The 21,495-nt window shown below is 45.4% G+C and overlaps 1 protein-coding gene across 1 annotated transcript in view; it reads right to left on the bottom strand.

The window, feature by feature from the left end:
• PPFIA2 (PTPRF interacting protein alpha 2) overlaps window positions 1–21,495 on the bottom strand; it is a 447,553-nt gene that overhangs the window by 104,815 nt on the left and 321,243 nt on the right. Inside the window, 2 exon segments of the mRNA XM_033951535.1 lie at window positions 14,498–14,632; window positions 16,016–16,162. Of these exon segments, the coding sequence (XP_033807426.1) occupies window positions 14,498–14,632; window positions 16,016–16,162 (282 nt within the window).

Raw genomic sequence — 21,495 nt, 5'->3', positions numbered from 1 at the left:
TCTACTTTATTCTCAATTTTACTTGCACAATTATCGAGGTTGTTATTTGTACTGATTGAAATGTGATTGGAAATACGTAAAGCAGCATGATAAGATTATAAGGAGTTTACGACATCTAGTTTGGGAAATGTGCTGATATTTGATAATACTGTTCTTTACAATACCATAAGAGTGATTTTCAATTCAAATTATCAGCTCGGAACGCAAAGGCCCCGATTCTATAAAAAGGCACCTTCTGGTAGGCGCCTAGATTGGGGCATCTACTAAGTTAGGCACCTAACTCAATTTTTTATAATTGGTTTAATTGGCGCTGATAATTGAAAGCGCCATTAAAAATCAATTTAAAAATAATTAGCCGGTAGGCGCCTACCACCTTTTGGTAGACGTCTGCACTGAAAGCAGGTATAGCTAGGGATGGAGTTTAGATGTGGATTGAGTTAGGCGCAAGTAGACATCTATATTAGGCGCTGGTATATTAGGCCAAGAAAACGCTGACTTAATATGCCGGTGTTTAACATTATGTCGCCTACCGGCACCTAAGTAAATTTAGGCGCTGATAGGCATGAGTCTACAAACGGTGCTTAACTTTGATTGACATGGGGTAGGTACCACTTTGCTAGGTGCCTACCGAGTTAGACGCCGTTCAGTGGCATAGTAAGGGGGGGGGCGGTCTATTCCAGGCGCTGTTTTGGTGGGGGTGCCGGCACCTATCCTCCTCTCCGCCCCTTCTCCTTCCCAGCCTCCCCCATCTGTTGCACGCATATGCCCCTTCCCTTCCCTCATACATCCTGGTGGGAGCAGCAATACGAACTTGCTGCCCGCGTCTGCGTCGGCTCACTCTGATGTCCGCCTAGGAAGTGACATCGGAGGGAGAGCCGACACGACGCGGGCAGCAAGTTCGCGACGCTGCTTGCACTAGGAGAATTAGAGAGGCAAAGGGGCAGGGAAGGGGGGCGTGCAGAGAAGTGGGTGGGGGAAGTGTGCTACCGCCCCGGGTGCCACCCTCCCTCGCTACACCACCGACGCCATTTATATAACTAAGCTACGGTAAAGCCCTACTGTGCGCTTACCAGAGCTTAAAATGGCGTACCGTAGGACACACACTCAGGCATCCTGTGGTAATTTCCCAGTTCACAGTCAGAAGCGCGCGAGACAAACGCGCGCCTACATTTGAGCGGACAATTGAGCGCAAGACTTCAGCGTGCTGCTCTAAAAGCTTATTTTAAAGGGCTCCGACAGGGGGTGTGTGGGGGGGAACCCCACTTTACTTAATAGTGTTGGCGCTGCCGTTGGGAGTGGTTTTGGGGGGTTGTAACCCCCCATTATATAGAAAACTTAACTTTTCCCTGAAAAAATAGGTAAAAAGTTAAGTTTTCTGTATAATGGGGGGGTTACACGCCCCACACACCCCCAACTCGGCAGCGCAAACAGTATTAAGAAAAGTGGGGGGGGTCTCTCCCGCCGTCGGAGCCCTTTAAAATAAGCTTTTATCGCTGAAGTCTTGCACTCAATTGTCCACTCTCAAATTTCGGCATGCATTTGTTTCATGCACTTTTGTCCCGTCACCTAATTTCCCAATCTATGCATGCAAACTATATGCTAAAAGATATTTTTGTTTATAGCTTGGAGGGAGGGTATCGGGGGTGGAGAGTGGGCATTTCTACACCATTTAGTGCTGCAACATTACCACGTGCTAACGGATTAGCACAAGATTCGCAGGTAAGCCCTTACCACCTACAAAACAGGCAGCGGTAAATGCTTACACAGCAAAATTGTTAAAAGGCCATTTGCTAATGGCATCATTTGCATTAACAGCCATGCACTAAAAAAATGAAAAATTGTCCATTTTGCGACGGCGATACAAATGGCCTAACCATGCAGGAAATACCTGCGCAAGGTGCGCTAAGACCACTTTTGGCCACAGCTTATAAAAAGGACCCCTAAAAAACTTATTAGTCCTTCCACTAAGGTGCGGTAGCCGATTTAGCGCACGCCAACGCGTTCATAGGTTATAATGGACGCGTTATCGTTTAGCGCACGCTGCAACAGCTTGTGCGCTTTAGTAAAAGGATCCATTAGACAACCACTAAAAAAAAAGGGAATGGGACAATCTGTTTCAATAAATTGATATTTATATCTTGGTTTGCCACAAAATCAGAAACTTGGGCTCAATATTAAGCCTCTGATGATCAGCTGATTTAAAACACTGAAAGCTGTGGGCTGGATTTTATGTAAATATTTACTGCTGGGTCAAATCTTGGCACTGTCATTGAATATTCAGATCGTGCCTGGCCACCAGAAGTTATCTAGGTGCTGGTACCCACTTTGCCTGGACAATTACTTGTTAACCGAGCCAAAAAACCAGATTATCAAGGTAAACTCCGATTAATGCTGGGCAGCTCCCTAGATTTTCAGCGGCACTATCCTATTGTACGCCACCGAAAGTCCAGGGATCACCAGGTCAGCGCATTTTAACCTGGTGGGAACCTCTCCTGCTCAGTTACATCGTTTTAAAACTCAGGCCCTTTTTTTTTCTTTCTTTTTTTGAATAAGGAAAGGCTCAGTGAATGCTTTTATAAATACACACAGCACTGCCAAAAATGCATATATATTTGGTGCCATGCATAAGTGGAACAGCCATTGTAGAAAGAAAAAGAATTCAAAACGAGAGAGAGGGAGAGAGAGAGAGGTATCACCAGGGGGATGAGGTTTGCATCCGAAAAGCGTGTCTCATGCATTTAGAAGTGCTGATTTGCTGTTTATGTGTAGGCGGGCCCCACTTACACGGATGAGTGACAGATTTTGCAAATCTGCTGGCCTGCGGGGGAACTGGTTAAGGAACCATCCTCCAAAAGACAAACGGTTTGCAATTGGAGATGGGTTTTGAAAACTTGAGAGGAATGTACATTTCCTGCCTCCTCCATACCCTAGGACCAAACGAGAAGTTTGCAAGATGTTACACACCACTTGAACCTGCTGCCGAGACCAAGAGGGACATCCTCCTCCACATTCTATACATTTGCAAGCCCAATATTTTACTTGGGGAGGGGGGGGAAATTCTATATATGACACTAGAGCATTAAGACGCTGTTTCCATGCTGAAATTGTGGCGCAAAAAAAGTGTTCTAACAGATGCAAGGCGCAGAAACAGCAGACCTGCATGAAACCCCCCCCACCCCCCCAATTTATAGAATAGCGCCTAAGGTTTTCGCCATGGATCTGCAAGGGGACGTGGCCAGGGGAGGGCCAGGGGCGGTCCCTTAAAATGTATGTAGCGTTTTAGAATTTGGAGGATCGATGCCCAATTTGTATGTTGGAATTTGCACCTGGTTTCAGTTGGTGTAATTCCTTGTGCCCACAGTTGAGCATGAAAACTGGAGTTATGCGCTATTCTATAAAGAGCATTAATCCTAGAACAGCCATTATAGAATATCGATCAGCACCAATGGTGTAGCAAGTGTAGGAGGCACCCAGGCCCGTGGCCCCCGCCCCTTCCTCTGCATGCCATCCCCCTGTGCCGTCCTTGCTGCCCCCTGCTCCTTCCACATCAACTTCACCCCCACCACCGCACTCATGCCCTCACTTCCTGATACCTCGTTAAATCTCCACCAGCATGAGCAGCTTCCCTGGCCTGCTGCTCGCACTGGCTGTCCCCTCTGACATCGCTTCTTGACCCTGTGACCCGGAAGTGATTTCAGAGGAAGCTAGGCCGGAGCAAGGAGCAAGCAGCAGGCTAGAATGTTGCTTGCGCTAGCAAAGATTTTAAAGAGGTACTCGGGGGGGATGGAGCATAAGCGTGGCATGGGGGGCGGAGAGGTGCCAGCACCCCCACCAAGATGGTACCCGGGCAGGTCCACCCCCCCTTACTACGCCACCGCTCAGCACTGATTTTGGGCACCAAATTTCAAGTGCTATTTATGCATAAAGCTGTAATGTTCATGTTACTGAAAAAGGTCTATTGTCCATGCAACTTAGCATACTTATTTATTTCATTTTCTATACCGTTCTTCCCGGGGAGACAGAACGGTTTACATGAATTTATTTGGGTACTCAAGCATTTTCCCTGTCTCTTCTAGCGGGCTTACAATCTACCAAATACCTGTGGCAATGGGGGAATTAAGTGATTTGCCCAGGGTCACAAGGTGCAGTGTGGGTTTGAACCCACCACCTCAGGGTGCTGAAGCTTTAGCTTTACCAAGTAAGTGAGCCAAGTAAAGGGCAATCAAGCCATTGTGACATCACTGATGAGCTTGGCTCTTAGGCAAATAAATCTCATGCATATTCATTGGGGAAATCCTGAAAATCCAACTGGATTGCGACCCTCGTGCCTCACCCCGGTAGGCAAAACCCAAAGTCCAAAGCCCTATCCAAGTGATACCCTTGGAATCACCTATCGCTAACGAGCCACGTTTCACAGGTAGTATCAACCTCCTTCTACTACCGGCGCCAGCTATGGAAAATTTGTCCATTCTTCTCAGAAGGAGAATTCACCCAACTGCTCTACGCCTATGTCTTATCACATATGGACTACTGCAACATGCTGCTTGTTGGACTATCTGCAATGAACCTGCAAGGATTGCAACGTGTACAAAATGCAGCAGTTTGCCTTTTGAAGAACCTGTCTATTCGCGACTCCATCGCTCCAGCTCTGACTGCTGTTCACTGGCTACCTATTCGGAAATGTTGCAGCTTTAATGCTCTTACACTAGCTTTCAAATTCTTCGATAGAATGGTCCCATCCTACATAGCAAAAAAACTAACAATTTACATCCCTACCCGACCCCTGTGATCACAAGTCGAGAGAAGATTGTCCATGGCCACCGAAAGCATATCAATCACGAATCGGTGCCGATTATAGAATTTCGTTGTGTTTTTTTTTACACCGGTGCCTTAAAATTAGACCAGCATTATAGAAGCCTACATTTAAAGCACCCTTGCCAAGCTTACGTGCTTCTAAGTGCTTCCGTAAGTGTAACACCAGCACCATTCAGTGCCTTCATTTTTTTGCGAAAATGTGCTTCTGGATTGGTTAGTTAGCTGGTGGTAAGGTGCCCTACGGCCAGCTAACCATCGGTGCGTCTTTGAGAATTTCCCCCTTAACCTTTCTCTGTCCGTTGAACTGTGATCTCAAGTTGATTTATATTCATGAAGGATAAGCTGGATAAGTTTCTCCGAGCACTGCGTTAGGGGAACCGTGGAGTTGAAGGACATTCTACCACTTTTCTTTGGCTTGAAATAGATGTTTGGCTTTGATTTATTCAGTCGAATTCCTACAGACTCCAATTATTTTTCCCTCTAATAATGGAATCTACCAAAACTGTAGCTTATTGTTTTGAGTTCATTTGACAGAGGAAGGGGGGTAAATGGAATTTACTAATTAGAGAGAGTGGTAAGTAGTGGAGTGTCTCAGAGATCAAGTCTGGAACTGACTCTATTCAATATCCACACACACACACACCTTTTACAAAATCGCGCAAGAGGTTTTTAGCACTGGTTAGCACGCTGAATGCTCTGCATTGCTCCAGCGCTCACAGCAAATCTATAACTGTCAGAGCAATGCAGAGAATTCTGTGCGCCAACCGGCGCTAAAAACCCCTTGCGCAGTTCTGTAAAAAGGGGGGAGGGTATATTTGTGAGCAACATTGCTGAATGGTTAGAAGGAAAAGTTTGCCTTTGTGCAAATGACATGAACAATAAAATGAGTGAACAAAATGAGAAGGGTCTAAAAAAATTAGAAGAATAGTCTAATGTTTGACAGTTAAAATCTAATTTAATGAGAAGAAATGCAAAGATTACCCAACATAACCCTGAAATACTAATTTTCAAAATGTGTCTATTAGTTCAAACTGCATCTGCATTAACCCAAAAAGCCATCCCTGCTCTCTCAACTGAATCCTCACATTTATTTTTAAGGAGGCTGCCAACGGCATAGCATAGTTTATAGAAATGTTACTGTACGTTACTGGATCCCTTCAAGGTTTCCCATTTTCCCCTCTTTGATTTATCAGCTCTTCTCAGGTTGACTGCTGCATGGGATCAATACAATGGTCAATATACGAGACAGCTTAGTTTCGATTGCATTATTGATCTTGAATGTTAATACTCAGGACTTTGCATCAAGGCATTTACTGACAATTATTTGGTCCCGAACTTTGTGCATATAGACAGATATCTAAATTATGCACCATATCTAGTTATATCTCTATATCTTGAGCACACAGGTGTTCTGCATCTAATATATCTCATGTCAATCCATGTCTACTGATGGATTGACATACAAATATTCATGTGTTCTCTATTTAGGGTAACCAGTGGCGTAGCAAGGGAAGTTGGTGCCTGGGACGGAGGCACCCAGCATCACCATGCCATACTTTCCCCGTGCACCCCCATCACCGTACCATGTGCCCCCCCCCCATGCACCCTTCCCCATGGTCCTCCCCTTATACCTCTTCAAATCTTCACCAGCCATGAGCAGTATCTCTTTCCTGCTGCTCGCACCGGCCTCATCCTTCCTTCTGATAGAACAGGAAATGATATCAGAGGAAGGAATGAGGATGGCGTGAACAGTGGATAAGAGATGCTGCTCATGGCCGATGATGATTTGAAGAGGTACATAGTGGCAGGAAAGAGGAGAGGTGCCGACACTCCTGCCAATGCGGCACCCAGGACAGTCCGCCCCCCTCACTACAAAGTGAATGCTTTCAACTTAAGCCTCTAGGAAATCGTTTTACCAATAGTGTAAAAGTTTGCACAATGACACAATGGGAGGCGTTAACAGGGGAGGAGTTTGCGAAGAGCCAAAATAGAGTTAGAAAGTATGGCCCTGATTCTCCAAAAGTGCGTCCCGATTTTAGGCAGCTGTAGACGTCCTACAGCTGTCTAATCAGCCAATCGGGATGCACGTTTTTTCTAAAAAAATGCTCCCCAGGCAGGCCGCCCGGGAAAGGCATCCTATACTAAACGCCGATTCTGTAACCGGCGTCTTTAGAGAATCGGGTTAAATTAGACGCGGCCGCTATACTTATGGCAGCAAGGGATCTCCCTGCTGCAATATGTATAGCGGCCGCCTGTCCCATCACCGACAGGAGAATGCCTAACTCCTCCTGTCGGAACCCCGAGCCCCCTCCCCCCCAAACTCGTAATTGCCGACAGGAGGATGCCCAACTCCTCCTGTCGGAACCCCGGACCCCCCTCCCCCCCCAAACTCGTAATCGCCGACAGGAGGATGCCCAACTCCTCCTGTCGGAACCCCCTCCCCCCCAAACTCGTAATCGCCGACAGGAGGATGCCCAACTCCTCCTGTCGGAACCCCGGAACCCCCCTCCCCCCCCAAACTCGTAATCGCCGACAGGAGGATGCCCAACTCCTACTGTCGGAACCCCGGAACCCCCTCCCCCCCAAACTCGTAATCGCCGACAGGAGGATGCCCAACTCCTCCTGCCGGAAAGCCCAACGACCCCCCACCCCAACTAATCTCCATCCCCCAACTAACCTTTCAATGTTGGTCAGCTGGACGGGTCTTGCTGCCGTCCAGCCGACGGGTCTGCCTCATGGAAATGAGATGGCACTCCCCTTCCCGGCCCATCCCCGCTAAATCTAAGGCCTGATTGGCTCAGGCTAGGCACCTTGGCCAATCAGGCCTTAGGATTAGTGGGGATGGGCGGACCCGCTATGCCTAAGGCCTGATTGGTCCAGGCTTCTACAGCCTGGCCCAATCAGGCCTTAGATTTAGCGGGGATGGGCCGGGAAGGGGCGTGCCGTCTCATTTCCACGAGGCAGACCCGTTGGCTGGATGGCAGCAAGACCCGTCCAGCTGACCAACATTGAAAGGTTAGTTGGGGGAGGGAGATTAGTTGGGGCGGGGGGTCGTTGGGCTTTCCGGCAGGAGGAGTTGGGCATCCTCCTGTCGGCGATTACGAGTTTGGGGGGGGAGGGGGTTCCGGGGTTCCGACAGAAGGAGTTGGGCATCCTCCTGTCAGCGATTACGAGTTTGGGGGGGGAGGGGGTTCTGGGGTTCCGACAGGAGGAGTTGGGCATCCTCCTGTCGGCGATTACGAGTTTGGGGGGAGAGGGGGTTCCGGGGTTTGGGGTTCCGACAGGAGGAGTTAGGCATCCTCCTGTCAGTGATGGGACAGGCGGCCGCGGCCGCTATACTTTATTGCAGCAGGGAGATCCCTTGCCGCGATCAGTATAGCGGCCGCGTCTACTTACAATGTAGACCAGCATTTTGCTGGCCTACATTTTAAGCGTCTCTTCCTCTACTAGGGAGATGCGTAGGGCCGCCTAAGTTCGCCTAAGGCCTGTAGGCGAGCTTAGGCATCTTGCGGGTCTCCCTAGGCTCCCGGAGGCGCCTTTAGGCCTGCCTGGGAAGCATTTTTTTTTTAAAAACGTGCATCCCGATTGGCTGATTAGACAGCTGTAGGACGTCTACAGCTGCCTAAAATCGGGACGCACTTTTGGAGAATCAGGGCCAATATGTGTAGATTATAGAATACAGTGTTTCCCCCGCGAATTCACAGTTAGCAGACTCACTAATTTGTGGCATTCTCCGACCGCCTCTTCCTGTACTTCCTGTGCATGTCAAAGCAGCTCCTGATTGGTGTAGCCTGACTTTAGTAACAGGAAGAAGTGGTCAGAGCACACCGCGAGTGATTTTCTTCTCTCGCTGCCCTCCTCCTGCCTCTCCTGCCTTTTTACAGGCAAAAAAAACGTATTCGCGGTTTTTCAAAATTCACGGGGGTTCCTAGAACATAACCACCACGAATATCAGGGGAGTACTGTACTATGATTTAGAGATTCTTGAATAATCTAGGTATGGACATTTATACTTGCTCTTGAGGTGTAAATGACCATGCCTGCAAGTAAGGTATGATTCCTGACATTGACATTACATTACATTAGTGACTTTTATTCCGCCATTACCTTGTGCTTCAAGGCAGATTGCATAAGAGGTTATCTGAACATTTCCAGAAGTGTTAGAGAGTAGAGCAGGTTGCTTCGGGGGATGGAAATGCTTCCTGCGGTGTCAGTTTGTCTTGACGAATTTCTTGACTAGCAGGGTTTTTATTTCTTTTCTGAAAGTTTTGACGTCTGGTGTCGTGATCAGTAGATTGGAGAGTTGGCGGTCTAGTTTTGCTGCCTGCGTGGCCAGTAGGCCATCGTACATTTTTTTGCATTTGACGCCTCTGATTGGGGGGGGGGGATGCGTGAATGGTGTCTGGGTTCTCCTGTGCCTGGTTGTGGGAGTTTGGATAAGGCTCTACGTTTTGGCTGAGTATCGGTGCAGTTGTGATTAACACATGCATGTTGGGTGTATGCGTCTACGTTATCATACACAGACATTTACAACTACTCGCGACTACTACTGCTAGTTCTGCCACTTATTTTTATAGCGCTGCAGGACGCACGCAATGCTGTAGGATTTCCCCTCTGTAAACGCCTTTTCCTTCCCTCAAGAAGATCCTTTATTGTATTCTTTATCCATAGAACTCCAATTAGTATATAAGCTTTCTATTTAGACTTATTGTATTGTATTAAGACTTACTGTATTGTATTCAGACTTTTTGCTATTCATTCAATGTGGAGAAATGCAAGGTAATGCATTTAGGCAATAAGAATAAGGAATATGAGTATACAATGTCAGGTGCAACTCTGGGGAAGAGTGAACAAGAAAAGGACCCGGGTGTACTGATAGATAGGACCCTGAAGCCGTCGGCACAATGCGCGGCAGCGGCAAAGAAGGCAAATAGAATGTTGGGCATGATAAAGAAAGGAATCTCGAGTAGATCGGCGAAAGTTATAATGCCGCTTTATAGGGCAATGGTCAGACCACACTTGGAATACTGCGTCCAACATTGGTCTCCCTACCTAAAGAAGGATATAAAACTGCTGGAGAGGGTGCAGAGACGAGCAACAAAACTGGTGAAGGGTATGGAGAAACTGGAATACGAGGACAGACTTATAACACTAGGATTGTTCTCCCTTGAGAAAAGGAGACTGCGTGGGGATATGATCGAGACCTTCAAAATACTGAAAGGAATCGACAAAATAGAGTAGAGAAGATTATTTACATTGTCCAATTTGACACGGACTAGAGGACATGAAATGAAGCTAAGGGGGGACAGGTTCAGGACTAATGTCAGGAAGTTCTGCTTCACTCAGAGAGTGGTTGACACCTGGAATGCCCTCCCAGATGAGATTATTGCGGAATCGACCGTCCTAGACTTCAAGAGCAAACTAGATGCATATCTCCTTAAGAGAGGCATGTAAGGATATGGTGGACTATAAATTACGACAGGTGTACACCTGGCAGGGCCTCCGCGTGTGCGGATCGCCGGACTTGATGGACCGAAGGTCTGATCCGGAGATGGCATTTCTTATGTTCTTATGTTCTTATATGTTCTTGACTGTCCAGCCTTCTCTCAATGTGAACCGCCTAGAAGTCGCCTGACTATGGCCGTATAGAAAAATAAAGTTATTATTATTATTATTATTACATTACATTAACCAAGGTAAGAGACAATCCCTGCTCGACATAGCTTACAATCTAATCTCATGCAGAGGTCAACGTCTGCACCAATAATTTGTGTGTGTCCAATTTTGTGCTAAGCACACAAAATCGTGCACGCAGGTTATAGAATACTGCCAGTTACTCAGGTAACTTAGGGCTAGATGCACTAAAGATATCGACTGGATCGCATGTTAACCGATTCTCGAGCAGCGATCGATGCGCCATCAAAGTTTGCATGCAAATGATTTGCACGGGGGTGCAAATCATTTGCATGAAACTGCGACCAGTCAATCGCTCAGTGAGCGACTGACACACGCGCAGAGCCCTAACAGCAGTAACAGGGAAAGCCGTCTCCTGTCACTGATGTTAGGGCTTTCTTTTTTTTGTTTTTTTTTTTAATAGCACAGATGGTGTATGTGTATTTCACATGCACAATCTGCCCCCATTAAAAAAAAAAAGGGTGAGCTTTCTGCTTCAAACTTTTTAAAAAGGTATGGGAGAAGTTATGGGGGGAGGGGAGTGGGCACCCTCCTACCCAATTGTCTTTCTTGCCACGTTTATCTGGGGTCATCGGGGAGAGGCGTCATCGGCGGTGGGGGACTTTTTTTCTTTATGGGACAGATATTTTGTGTGCGTAAATTAGACGCGATTTTGTATTAGGCGCCTAGGTGGAATTGACAAGAAATAGGGCCTATTTTTTTAGACTCCGTTAAGAGAATTTCCCCCTCAGCGCACGTATTTTTCCATCACCTTAAATTTGAATGCCATTCTCTATGGAATATTTGACCCTTTAGTCCCCTTATGACTAAGTCCTTAAACTTTGCCATCTGAGAAATACACAAAGATATAAACTATCCTTCCCTTCCTTTAAGGGAATTAAATCTGCTGGAAAGCTCAGTCAATCGTTTGTTTTCAAGTTTGTAGAGATCTGGAATGAACTCCCTGACTCCATTAGGCTTCTAGGCTAGTTGCCATTATTTCGTAAAACCCTGAAAACGTTGTTCTCGCAATTTTTAAATGGTTTAACTACAGTTTCAACGAAATGATAATACTGTAGTTCTTATTTCTCTCATGCTTCTTTCTCCATGTACTCTAGACTTAATTATATGTGAACCGAGTCGAGCTCCACTGGGAGATGACCCGGTATATAAATTGAAAATTAGATTAGATTTACTGAATCTAGTCCAAATTCTGTACTGCGTAACAGTAAGGGTGTGTGTGCGTAAAACTAACTGCATTCAAATGCAAGCATGTGCACCAGCCTTTGGCATCGTGTCAATCATCACACCCACAGTCAGACGTATAAATACGGGCTTGTCGCACCCGCGCTGTGGAACTTCCCTCCCTATCAACCTGAGACAAGAACACAGGGGTCCTTTTCTCAAGCCGCGCTAGCGGAGTTAGCGCGGACATTTCATCACGCGCTAACCCCTGCGGCCGGCTAAAATACTAACGCCTGCTCAATGCAGGCGTTCGCGGCTAGCGCGGCAGGCAGTTTAACGTGCGGTATTCTGCGCGTTTAAACCCCTACCGCAGCTTGATAAAAGGACCCCACAGTGTGTCTAAATTAAAAAATCAGGCCTAAAAACTTTCCTGTTCCAAGTTTCTAATCTAATCTAATCTAACCTTAAGTTTATATACCGCATCATCTCCATGAGAATGGAGCTCGACACGGTTTACAAGAACTTAAAATAGTGGGTAGAGAAGAAGAAAAAGGATTACATGAATTTATGTGTAGAAGGGGGGAGAGAAAGGGGGGAAGGATAGAGCTACAATTTGCTGAAAAGCCAGGTTTTCAGTTGTTTGTGGAATAACTGAAGGGAGCTCAGGTTCCGCAGCGGGGTGGTGAGGTCGTTCCAAAGACCTGTGATTTTGAAGAGAAGGGATTTTCCCAGTTTGCCTGAATAGTGGATGCCGCGTGGAGAGGGGAAGGCTAGTTTAAGCCTTTGGGCAGTTCTGGAGGAGTCGGGACTGGAGGAGTTGAAAGACAGTGGGATAAGAGGAGGCAGGATTCCGTGAATGATCTTGAAAGCCAGGCAGGAACATTTGAAATGGATTCTGGAGATTATTGGGAGCCAGTGAAGTTTGGCAAGGAGTGGGGAGGCATGGTCAGACTTGCGTTTTGAGAAGATCAGTTTGGCTGCAGTATTCTGGAATAGCTGGAGTCTTAGAATACTTTTTTTTTGATAGATTTAAGTAGATGGCGTTGCAGTAATCTAGTTTGGAGAGGATGATGGATTGGACAAGGATGGCAAAGTGTTGTTGGCTGAAGTAGGATCTAGCTTTCCTCAGCATTTCATTATTTAAAGTACGTTTTCACTCCACGACTATTTCCGTCAGCATTGTTCCTTTTCTTTTAGGCCCCTTTGCTGAACCCTTTGCCCCTTCAGGTGCCTTTTCGATCCTTTTGGTTCATCCTTCCCCCACCTAAAATGAAGATGATGTATCCTTTACTGCTTTTCCTTTTCTGTCCATCTTTCCCCTTTAGTGTATCTTTCTGTTTGTCTTTTATTTTATTATGTTATGACCTTTGAAGCATTTGTACAAATGCGTTTCAATTGTATGCAAACCTAGGGTTACTAGACGTCCAGATTTCCCCAGACATGTTCTCCTTTTGCGGACACGTCCGGGGGTCCGGATGGCTTTTCAAAACCAGGCACTTTATCTGGCTTTTGAAAAGCTTTCCTCCACATCGCGTCGGACAGGGAGCGGAGGGGGGTGGGGGCGTGGCTGGGGTGGGATTGGGGGCGAGGGGGGGTGCCGGTCTAGGAGTCTGAATTTTCCAAATGGAAAATCTGGTAACCCTATGTAAACTGCCTAGGCACGTAGGCAGTATATCAAATACAAATATAAACTTAGGCAGTATTATCAAACACAATAAACTTGAACTTTAATGGCAATGATATACAAATATTCACGTGTTCTCTATCTAGTGCAGGGGTGTCAAAGTCCCTCCTCGAGGGCCGCAATCCAGTCGGGTTTTCAGGATTTCCCCAATGAATATGCATGAGATTTATTGGCATACAATGAAAGCAGTGCATGCAAATAGAACTCAAGCATATTCATTGGGGAAATCCTGAAAACCCGACTGGATTGTGGCCCTCGAGGAGGGACTTTGACACCCCTGATCTAGTGTAACACATGGTATGGCAAGGGAAGTTTGCGCCTGAGGCGGAGGCACCCAGTATCACCGCGCCACACATCCCCTACATCATCGTACCATATGCCCCTCCTACCATGCACCCTTCCCCACGGCCTTCCCCTTATACCTCTTCAAATCTTCACCAGCCTTGAGCAGTATCTTTTACCTGCTGCTCGTGCTGGCCTCATCCTTCCCTCTGATAGAGCAGGAAATTATGTCAGAGGAAGGAATGAGGATGGCGTGACCAGCAGATAAGAGATGCTGCTCATGGCCGAGGATGGTGGGAAAGAGGAGAGGTGCCGACAGTCCTGCCAAAGTGGCACCCAGGGCAGTCTTCCCCCCTCACCCCAGGGTGGCACCCAGGATGCCCCCTCCCCCCCTTACTATGATAGTGAGTACAACATTGCAATAATGAATGCTTTTAACTTAGGCCTCTAGGTTTTTTACCTGTATAGAATTCACGGTTAACGTACAGCATCCCAGCACCCAACTTTAGGCGACTTGTAAAGAATTATCTCCATTTCTAAAAAATTTGTGCTAGTATTTTATTAAAAAAAAAAAAAAGCCTATCTTTTATAAAGTAAACAAAAATAACCTAGAATCCTGTTATCAAATCATACTTTGATGGACAGTGTGTACTTGTACCAGACTGGAAACCTAATTTCTAGAAGCCAAACTAGCTAAAAAAAAAAAAAAAAAAAGGAGAGACCTATTCCATAAATCCAGTGAGCATCTTAAGAATAACTTTTGCTCAGCCAAATCAAGAAGACGGTAGCAAGCCCCTCCTTTTTTTTTTTTTTTTAAATGAAAGTATATTCGAAAAGTCCCTTCAAAAGGGATCATACCTTTGTGAGCGCGGCAATTCTCTGAGCCAGTTCCGCCTCCACTTCGGGCAGCGTCTCCGCTTTCCTCATGGTCTGCTGCAGCTTTTGTTCGGCCAGTTCGAGGCGCTCCTGCAGTTGCCTGTTCTTCTCTTCCATCTGAGGTCAGAGCAGAACACAAGCCGCGTCAGAACGTCAAGTCACCGGAGGAGCCCTCGGCGCCTTTCACCTGTTTGCGCACCATTCAGGATTATATTAGTCGCTGCGTTGATTAACCACTATGGCCTGGATTCTGCAGATGGCGCCTAAATTAGCCAGTGCCTAGAGAAAAGGCACCAGCCATGCACCAATTACGTTTAAGTGCTATTTACAGAATCGAGCCTAGTGGCGCCTATGTAAAAACGTAGGTGCCAGAAATGTAGGCCTGGGTTTTAAAAGCTACATTTCAGGCGCCTAAGTTTTTGGAGCATCACACTGAGTAGTGCCTAAGTCACATGCCACCCATAAAAATGCTGACTTAGGTGTTAGGCGCTGCCTAGTGGCGTAGTAAGGGTGAGCAGTGGCCGAGGTGGTGGCGACCCCTTCCCTTTTCCTGTACCTTCTTAACTTCTCAGGCATGGGGGAAGGCAAGGGGCACGCGCATGCAGCATGAAGGAGAAGAGGAGTGCTGCGCTCTTGACACGACGGCGCCTGGGGTGGACTGCCCTCCCCTACTATGCTGCTGATGCCTCTAAGGGCCATGCGATAGGCGCCTACCCAATTCTATAAAAGGTAGGTGCCTATCACCCAATTAATGTTTGGGTTTTTTTTTCAATTATTGATGCTATTAAGGGGATTTTGTCAATTAACCCCTCCCCCCTCCCATTTTTACTAAGCCAAAGTAGAGGTTTCTACCATGGACTAAATGCTGCGATTCAATTCCTATAAGCGCTGGAACAGCTTCGGAACATTTAGCACCCCAGACCATGGTAGAAACCTCTATCGTGGTTTAGTAAAAAAAAAGGGCCTAAGTTAGGCGCTGCATCCTTTCGCGAATCTGGCCCTACGTGTTTTTTTTTTATTTAAAGGAAGTCTTTATTGAAAAATTGACAAGCATTGGAACTTACATCATCAAACATGTACAGAAGCAATCAATGACCTTGTTAAAGGCCAATCTCCTCATTATGTCCAATCAACGCCATAACGCAACCAGCGAGTTATATTTTTGAAGAAAAGCTTAACATTTGCAAACTTAAGTAGGCCTTTCTGAAAACTAGCAATGCGTGTCTCCTTAGCGTGAAAGGGACTTTACGAGGCATGTGTCTTTGTGTGTGCGTGGGGCTTTCTTTGTGCCTAAGCAGACAGATGGACAGGCTGATGGGATGGGGCCTCATCAATAGGGACTATCACATTCTTTAGATGATCATGAATAACTCCAATATATGAAAGTAGTTCTAATTTCATACTTTGGTTATTCTCTTCCCTCATTATTGTCTTTTTCATCAACCTTGATGGAGCAAGCGCAGCTCAGAATGTGCCCAGCCGCTCATAGGGATGCCGAACCTGGCGTAAGATGGCCTCCTTGTTTGCCAGCTCATTCTCCAGCTTGTCATTCATGTCATGGATGGAGGTGGATTCCCGCTGTGCGCTGAGATAGCGCTTCTCCAGCGTAGTGATTCTTTCTTCCATATCTTCCTTTTGTGCCATGGCCTGAAATGCAGATGTTTCATAAGCTAAGAATATATGGATTTATGAATTATTCATTTTGCACAGAGAGTATGGTCCATATGAAGAAAATAAAGAAGAGACACAAGTACTGGCAAGTTAGATGCAACACATTGATAATGAAAGCTATGAAAGAATATGAGGAGAAACTTGCCAAAGAGGCAAAAACTCATAAGTTTTTTAGGTACATCAGAAACAGAAAACCTGTGAGGGAATCTGTGGGACCATTGGATGATCAAGGAGCAAAAAGGGCACTCAGGTAGAGTTATCAGATGTCCGAATTTCCCTGGACATGTTCTCCTTTTGAGGATATGTCCAGGGATCTGGACAGCTTTTCAAAACCCGGCACTTTGTCCGGGTCTTGAAAAGCTTCCTCCAAAATTGTGTGAGGCAAGAGGGCATCTGCGCATGCACGGATGCCCTCTTGCCCAACCAGAGCAAGCAGCGGGGCAGGGCTAGGGAGGTATTAGGAGCAGAACTGGGGCGTAACAGGGCAGTGATGGGCAGGCCTGGGGGCGGGTCTAGGGGGGGGTCCAGATTTAACAAATGTAAAATCTGGCAACCCTACACTCAGGAATAGTTGCAATTCAGATACAGCAGACAAAGTCTCTTCCCAAAATGGTTTACAATCTATAATCTGCAGTTCTGAAGTACAGGAAGAAGAGGTGATTCAGTCAGGCACACAAGAGTATCAAAGGAAGGAACAGGATTATGAACTCTGGCTTCCCTGGCTCTGTTCTATTCACTAGGTCGTGCTAAGGTCACTCAGGGTTGGATTCTGCCGTTATCGGCAACTGCCTAAAGAAACAGCTGCCGATCATGTCAATCGTGCAACGGCATCATTTACAGAATCGTGGCCCAGGAATGTAGGCCAGGGTTTTAGAGGCCTACATTTCTGCTGCCATCCTTTGACGGGAATCGCATCTGTGGAGGTGCCTTAGAATGCCTAAGGTCATTTCAGGCGTTAACCACACCTATTTCAACCTTAGGCATTTTAAGGCGCCTCCATGAGGTGCTGTTTTTCTAGGCACCAGAAGACACCTACATTTTTTATAAAATCATTTTTAAATCATTTTTAAATGGTTTAACCAATTATGTTAGGTGCCAGCTGGACACCGTTTATAGCAGGGATCTCAAAGTCCCTCCTTGAGGGCCGCAATCCAGTCGGGTTTTCAGGATTTCCCCAGTGAATATGCATTGAAAGCAGTGCATGCACATAGATCTCATGCATATTCATTGGGGAAATCCTGAAAACCCGACTGGATTGTGGCCCTCAAGGAGGGACTTTGAGACCCCTGGTTTATAGAATATAGGCCTCAACGTCTAAGCTACTAACAGATGCACCCGGAGAGACACATGTTGCATAGGGATAGTTTCCTAAAAGGTGGCTGGCTGAACTTGAGATGATTAAATGGAGCTCTTGAAACTGTCAGCAAGACATTAAGCTCTAATTTCCACATTCTCATTACATATAATAAGTCGGACACCTTGCTTCAATAAATCGACCCTGGGGCAAACCATGGCTCCATTTGGAACACAGCTGATCCCTGAGTCTAAGTCTGGCCAATGAGTGCTGACATTGTACACACTGCTCCCTCTAAGCTCAGCAGGAGTCCACCTACTGTACTGCCAGTGGGTGGTGCTATTTCACCATCACATTTTCAATAGTAAAAGATAGGCAAGCTCTGCAGGATTAGGGTTACCAGATTTTCCCAAAGGAAAATCCGGACCCATTGCCCCGCCTCAAGGCCTGCCCAGATCGGCCCGTGTCCCGCCCCGCAGCCCCGCCCCTTAACCTGTTCGTGCATTGGGACGGCATCTGCGCAAGCATTTTGTCCGGATTTTGAAAAGCCTCCCCTAAATCGCGTTGGGCAGGAGGAAAACCGCGTACACGTGGATGCCACGTGTGTGATATCATCGCGTGGCAACCACATATGCGCAGATTTCCTCCTGTCTGACCAGAGCAGGCAGTGGAGGGGGGTGGGGATAGATCGGGAGTGGGGGTGGGGCTGGGGGGCGTACTTTACTAATTGTAGAACAACTTTTATTGTCTATGTCATCATCTGCCCATATAAATTACTGTATGTGGGCATGACCACGAGAGATCTCAAAACAAGAATGAGCGAGCACAAATCTAATCTGAAACGTGATAGAAGCTCTGAGGTTATAGTGGAACATTGTGCCTCTTATAAACATACTTTTTGTGATCTTTGTTGTTTGGCGATTGACCATGAACCTAAGGTTCAATGTGATGGAGATAGGGTTAAAAAGTTAAAACAGCGAGAGTTGAGATGAATATATCTCCTTAGGAGTATGACGCCTTTCGGCCTAAATACTACATTAGATTGGTCAGTATTTATATAGCTTTCAAGTTGTTCTAATGACTTTGTTGTTTCATTCGATAGCGGGAACTATTCATCCAATCAAAATAGCTAAATGGTCCACAGCCCACTGTGCATGCGTTAGCGTTCTATCGATATAAGCGCCATTTTTTAGTGTGAGTCTGAGTTACAACAGCTTGACATCAGAATGTAGTTTTTACTACCTTTTCTTATGTTTTCATTTTCAGCCTGTATAAAAATCCCTGAGGAAGCCGCTTCACGGCGGCGAAACGGGTTCCCGTTGGAACATACATCACGGGGCTGTAGCGGAGTTAGAATCTACATAAAGTCAAAAAGATAAGTGCTTAACTAAAGCTTCGACTGATCTAATCTAATCTCATCTAATCCTTAGGTTTGTATACCGCATCATCTCCAAGTTCGTAGAGCTCAGCCCGGTTTACAGTAGATGAAATAGGAAGGAACTACAACAAAGGTTAGAGGTCAAAGTATGAAGATATTTAGAGGACTTGGGATGCCAGATATGAAGAGTTTTTGAGGACTTGGGATACCAAAGTTGGAGAGAGGCTTACATTTTTGAGAAAAGCCAGGTTTTCAGATGTTTGCGGAAAACTTGGAGATGTTATATTTATTCTGCTTATTTGCACAGTTATTGCATTTTTGCACTTTAGATATGCTATTTTGCACAGTTCTGTGATTTGCTATTTGCACAGTTCTGTTATTAAAATATAGTGACTAAGTTTTTTTAAATAGTGAATAGAAAAAAAGAAAAAAGACAATAAGAAAAAATATAAATAAGTTTAATAGGTTAGACACATGTTTAACTCATTGAGTAGTGAAGGCATCTATTAGTTAAAAAGTGATAAAATTACATCATGGTTATTCAAGAAGGTTTTGGATCAATGAAAGATACCCATGCCACGATTCCTTATATGGATGATATTATTATGATCCTTGGGGTGGCAATTCTGAGATTCTTTCCTTCATTTGTATGTTATAAGTAAATCCTAGCTATCCTAATAAGGGTCTTTTCTCAGATGATTAACCTTTTGTGGATCTGGAACTGGGAAGGCCTGGGGGAGGGTCTAGGGGGGTCCAGATTTTACTAGAGTAAAATCTGGCAACCCTAGGTAAGCACGCCTTGTAGAATCGCGCTAAGCACCATTCTAATCGTGCTGTTTTTATAGGTGCCATAAATAGGATAATTACCTATATGAATATCATCAATTTTATGACAGAACATTTCACGTTTGTGAATCATTTCTACACAGCAAGTAGCATGGCGTTACTTACAAGCATTCCAAAGATGGTAAAAAGATCACTTACTCCCAAATACAAAGAAAATCAAAACATCCACAAGCATCTACCTTATTGTATTCTTACTATTGTAGTCAAACAATGATCCCTAGTGAGAGGGAAAAAGACCCTTAGGAGACCCTCAGGAGGGGCATTGTGCTGCTGAATCAAACCTACCATAAGGTTTATGGATTGTGCAAAAAGGGCATATTTTCCTGTTAGCACAAATAATACTTTTGCAAGAGGACTTCATCTTGGCCCTAGAGGCTGACAAACATCTGCTGATAAATGGTAGATGTTGTATTCTGGGACATTCCACGAAATGCTTGGGCCACAAGAAAGCCACAGTGGCAGGTCAAAATGGCATGGTCAAAATGACACGATCTGTAAATAAAGCTGTTGGCAAGCAGGATTAGGAGGGAGGGGGAGGGCCCGCCCGGGATCATTGACCTTAGTATTAAGAATACATTGGGGTGGTTTTTTTTTTATATTCTTTATTCATTTTCAAAATTACGTTAAGTGTTAAATATATTCATTCACATTAACAATAAGTACATCACTTACAAAAAATCATTGGTACATTACATAAATTCTTATCCCTTATCTTGTCAGGGGAAATAGAGAAGTCATATTTGACACCAAGTGACACAATGCTTCATTATGACTCAACTGCCATTATGTATACCATCCAATCATTAAAAAAATGACAAGTGCGACACTCCAATAGCACTCTTAACCTGAGGCTATTAAACTAGGGTATAAAAGTAGCATACCTGCTGACTTAAGCTTTAGAACGGACTGGATGGCACATGATGTACCGGTACTCCGTGTTATTCTTCCGTTTGCCTAAATGCTGTTTGCTATATCCTGTTTGAATGCATCAGTGTAAGCTGTCTTTTATTTATTACTATTAAACATATTTTATATACATCAATTGGGTTGTTGGTGTGAGGTCATTCAAAATACATTGGAGGAGCTAGCAGCGGCCTCTTCCCTAATTAAACACACACTAGACCCACAAAGCCACTAAACCATCATTTCTGACTCTTCTTCGGGATATCTGACTCATGGGGAAGATTTGCCTTTCAAACTATTAGGAGCGACTTCAGGAGTTATTTTAAGGATTCACAAGTCAAGGAAATGGCACCGTGCTCTGTCATCTGAGGGAGGACGAAAATAGTAACTCATAAATATTCACAGCAAAGGCTGTAGTAGCAGTTTGATTCACTTCCGATATACATAGAAGGTGCGAGTTAATTTTAGGCTCCATAATGATCCTGCATTCCACAACCTTTAAACATCATCTTTCTGCATTTAAGTTTTAGTAGAGGGTGATTTGCCAATGCGATAACCATCTTGAACCGCAGTGATGGGCCATCGTGGTGACTTACTGCTCAAATGAAGGACATTTGCTGACAAATATATTTTGTCTTCAAATCAACCGATACGTCGCCTTGTCACCAAATACGAGTTAAATGAGAAAAATATCTGCTCCCGCCATGTATCGCGATGCATCGAGGTCATGAAATGGCTTTAAAGAATTTATTTAAGAGCCGTTAATCTTACTTCCCCTTTCATAACCTCCGGCCGCAAGGGTGCCTCAGACCTTTTGGGATTGCCAAGAGGTTAAAGCTTCTGAGGGACAATCCCATCCCTGGTTCAAGTGCAAATGCCTTGTAGTGA

The sequence above is a fragment of the Geotrypetes seraphini genome, chromosome 7 (genome assembly GCF_902459505.1).
Source record: "Geotrypetes seraphini chromosome 7, aGeoSer1.1, whole genome shotgun sequence".
NCBI classification, from domain to species: Eukaryota; Metazoa; Chordata; class Amphibia; order Gymnophiona; family Dermophiidae; genus Geotrypetes; species Geotrypetes seraphini.
This window is presented reverse-complemented; position numbering and strand designations above follow the sequence as displayed.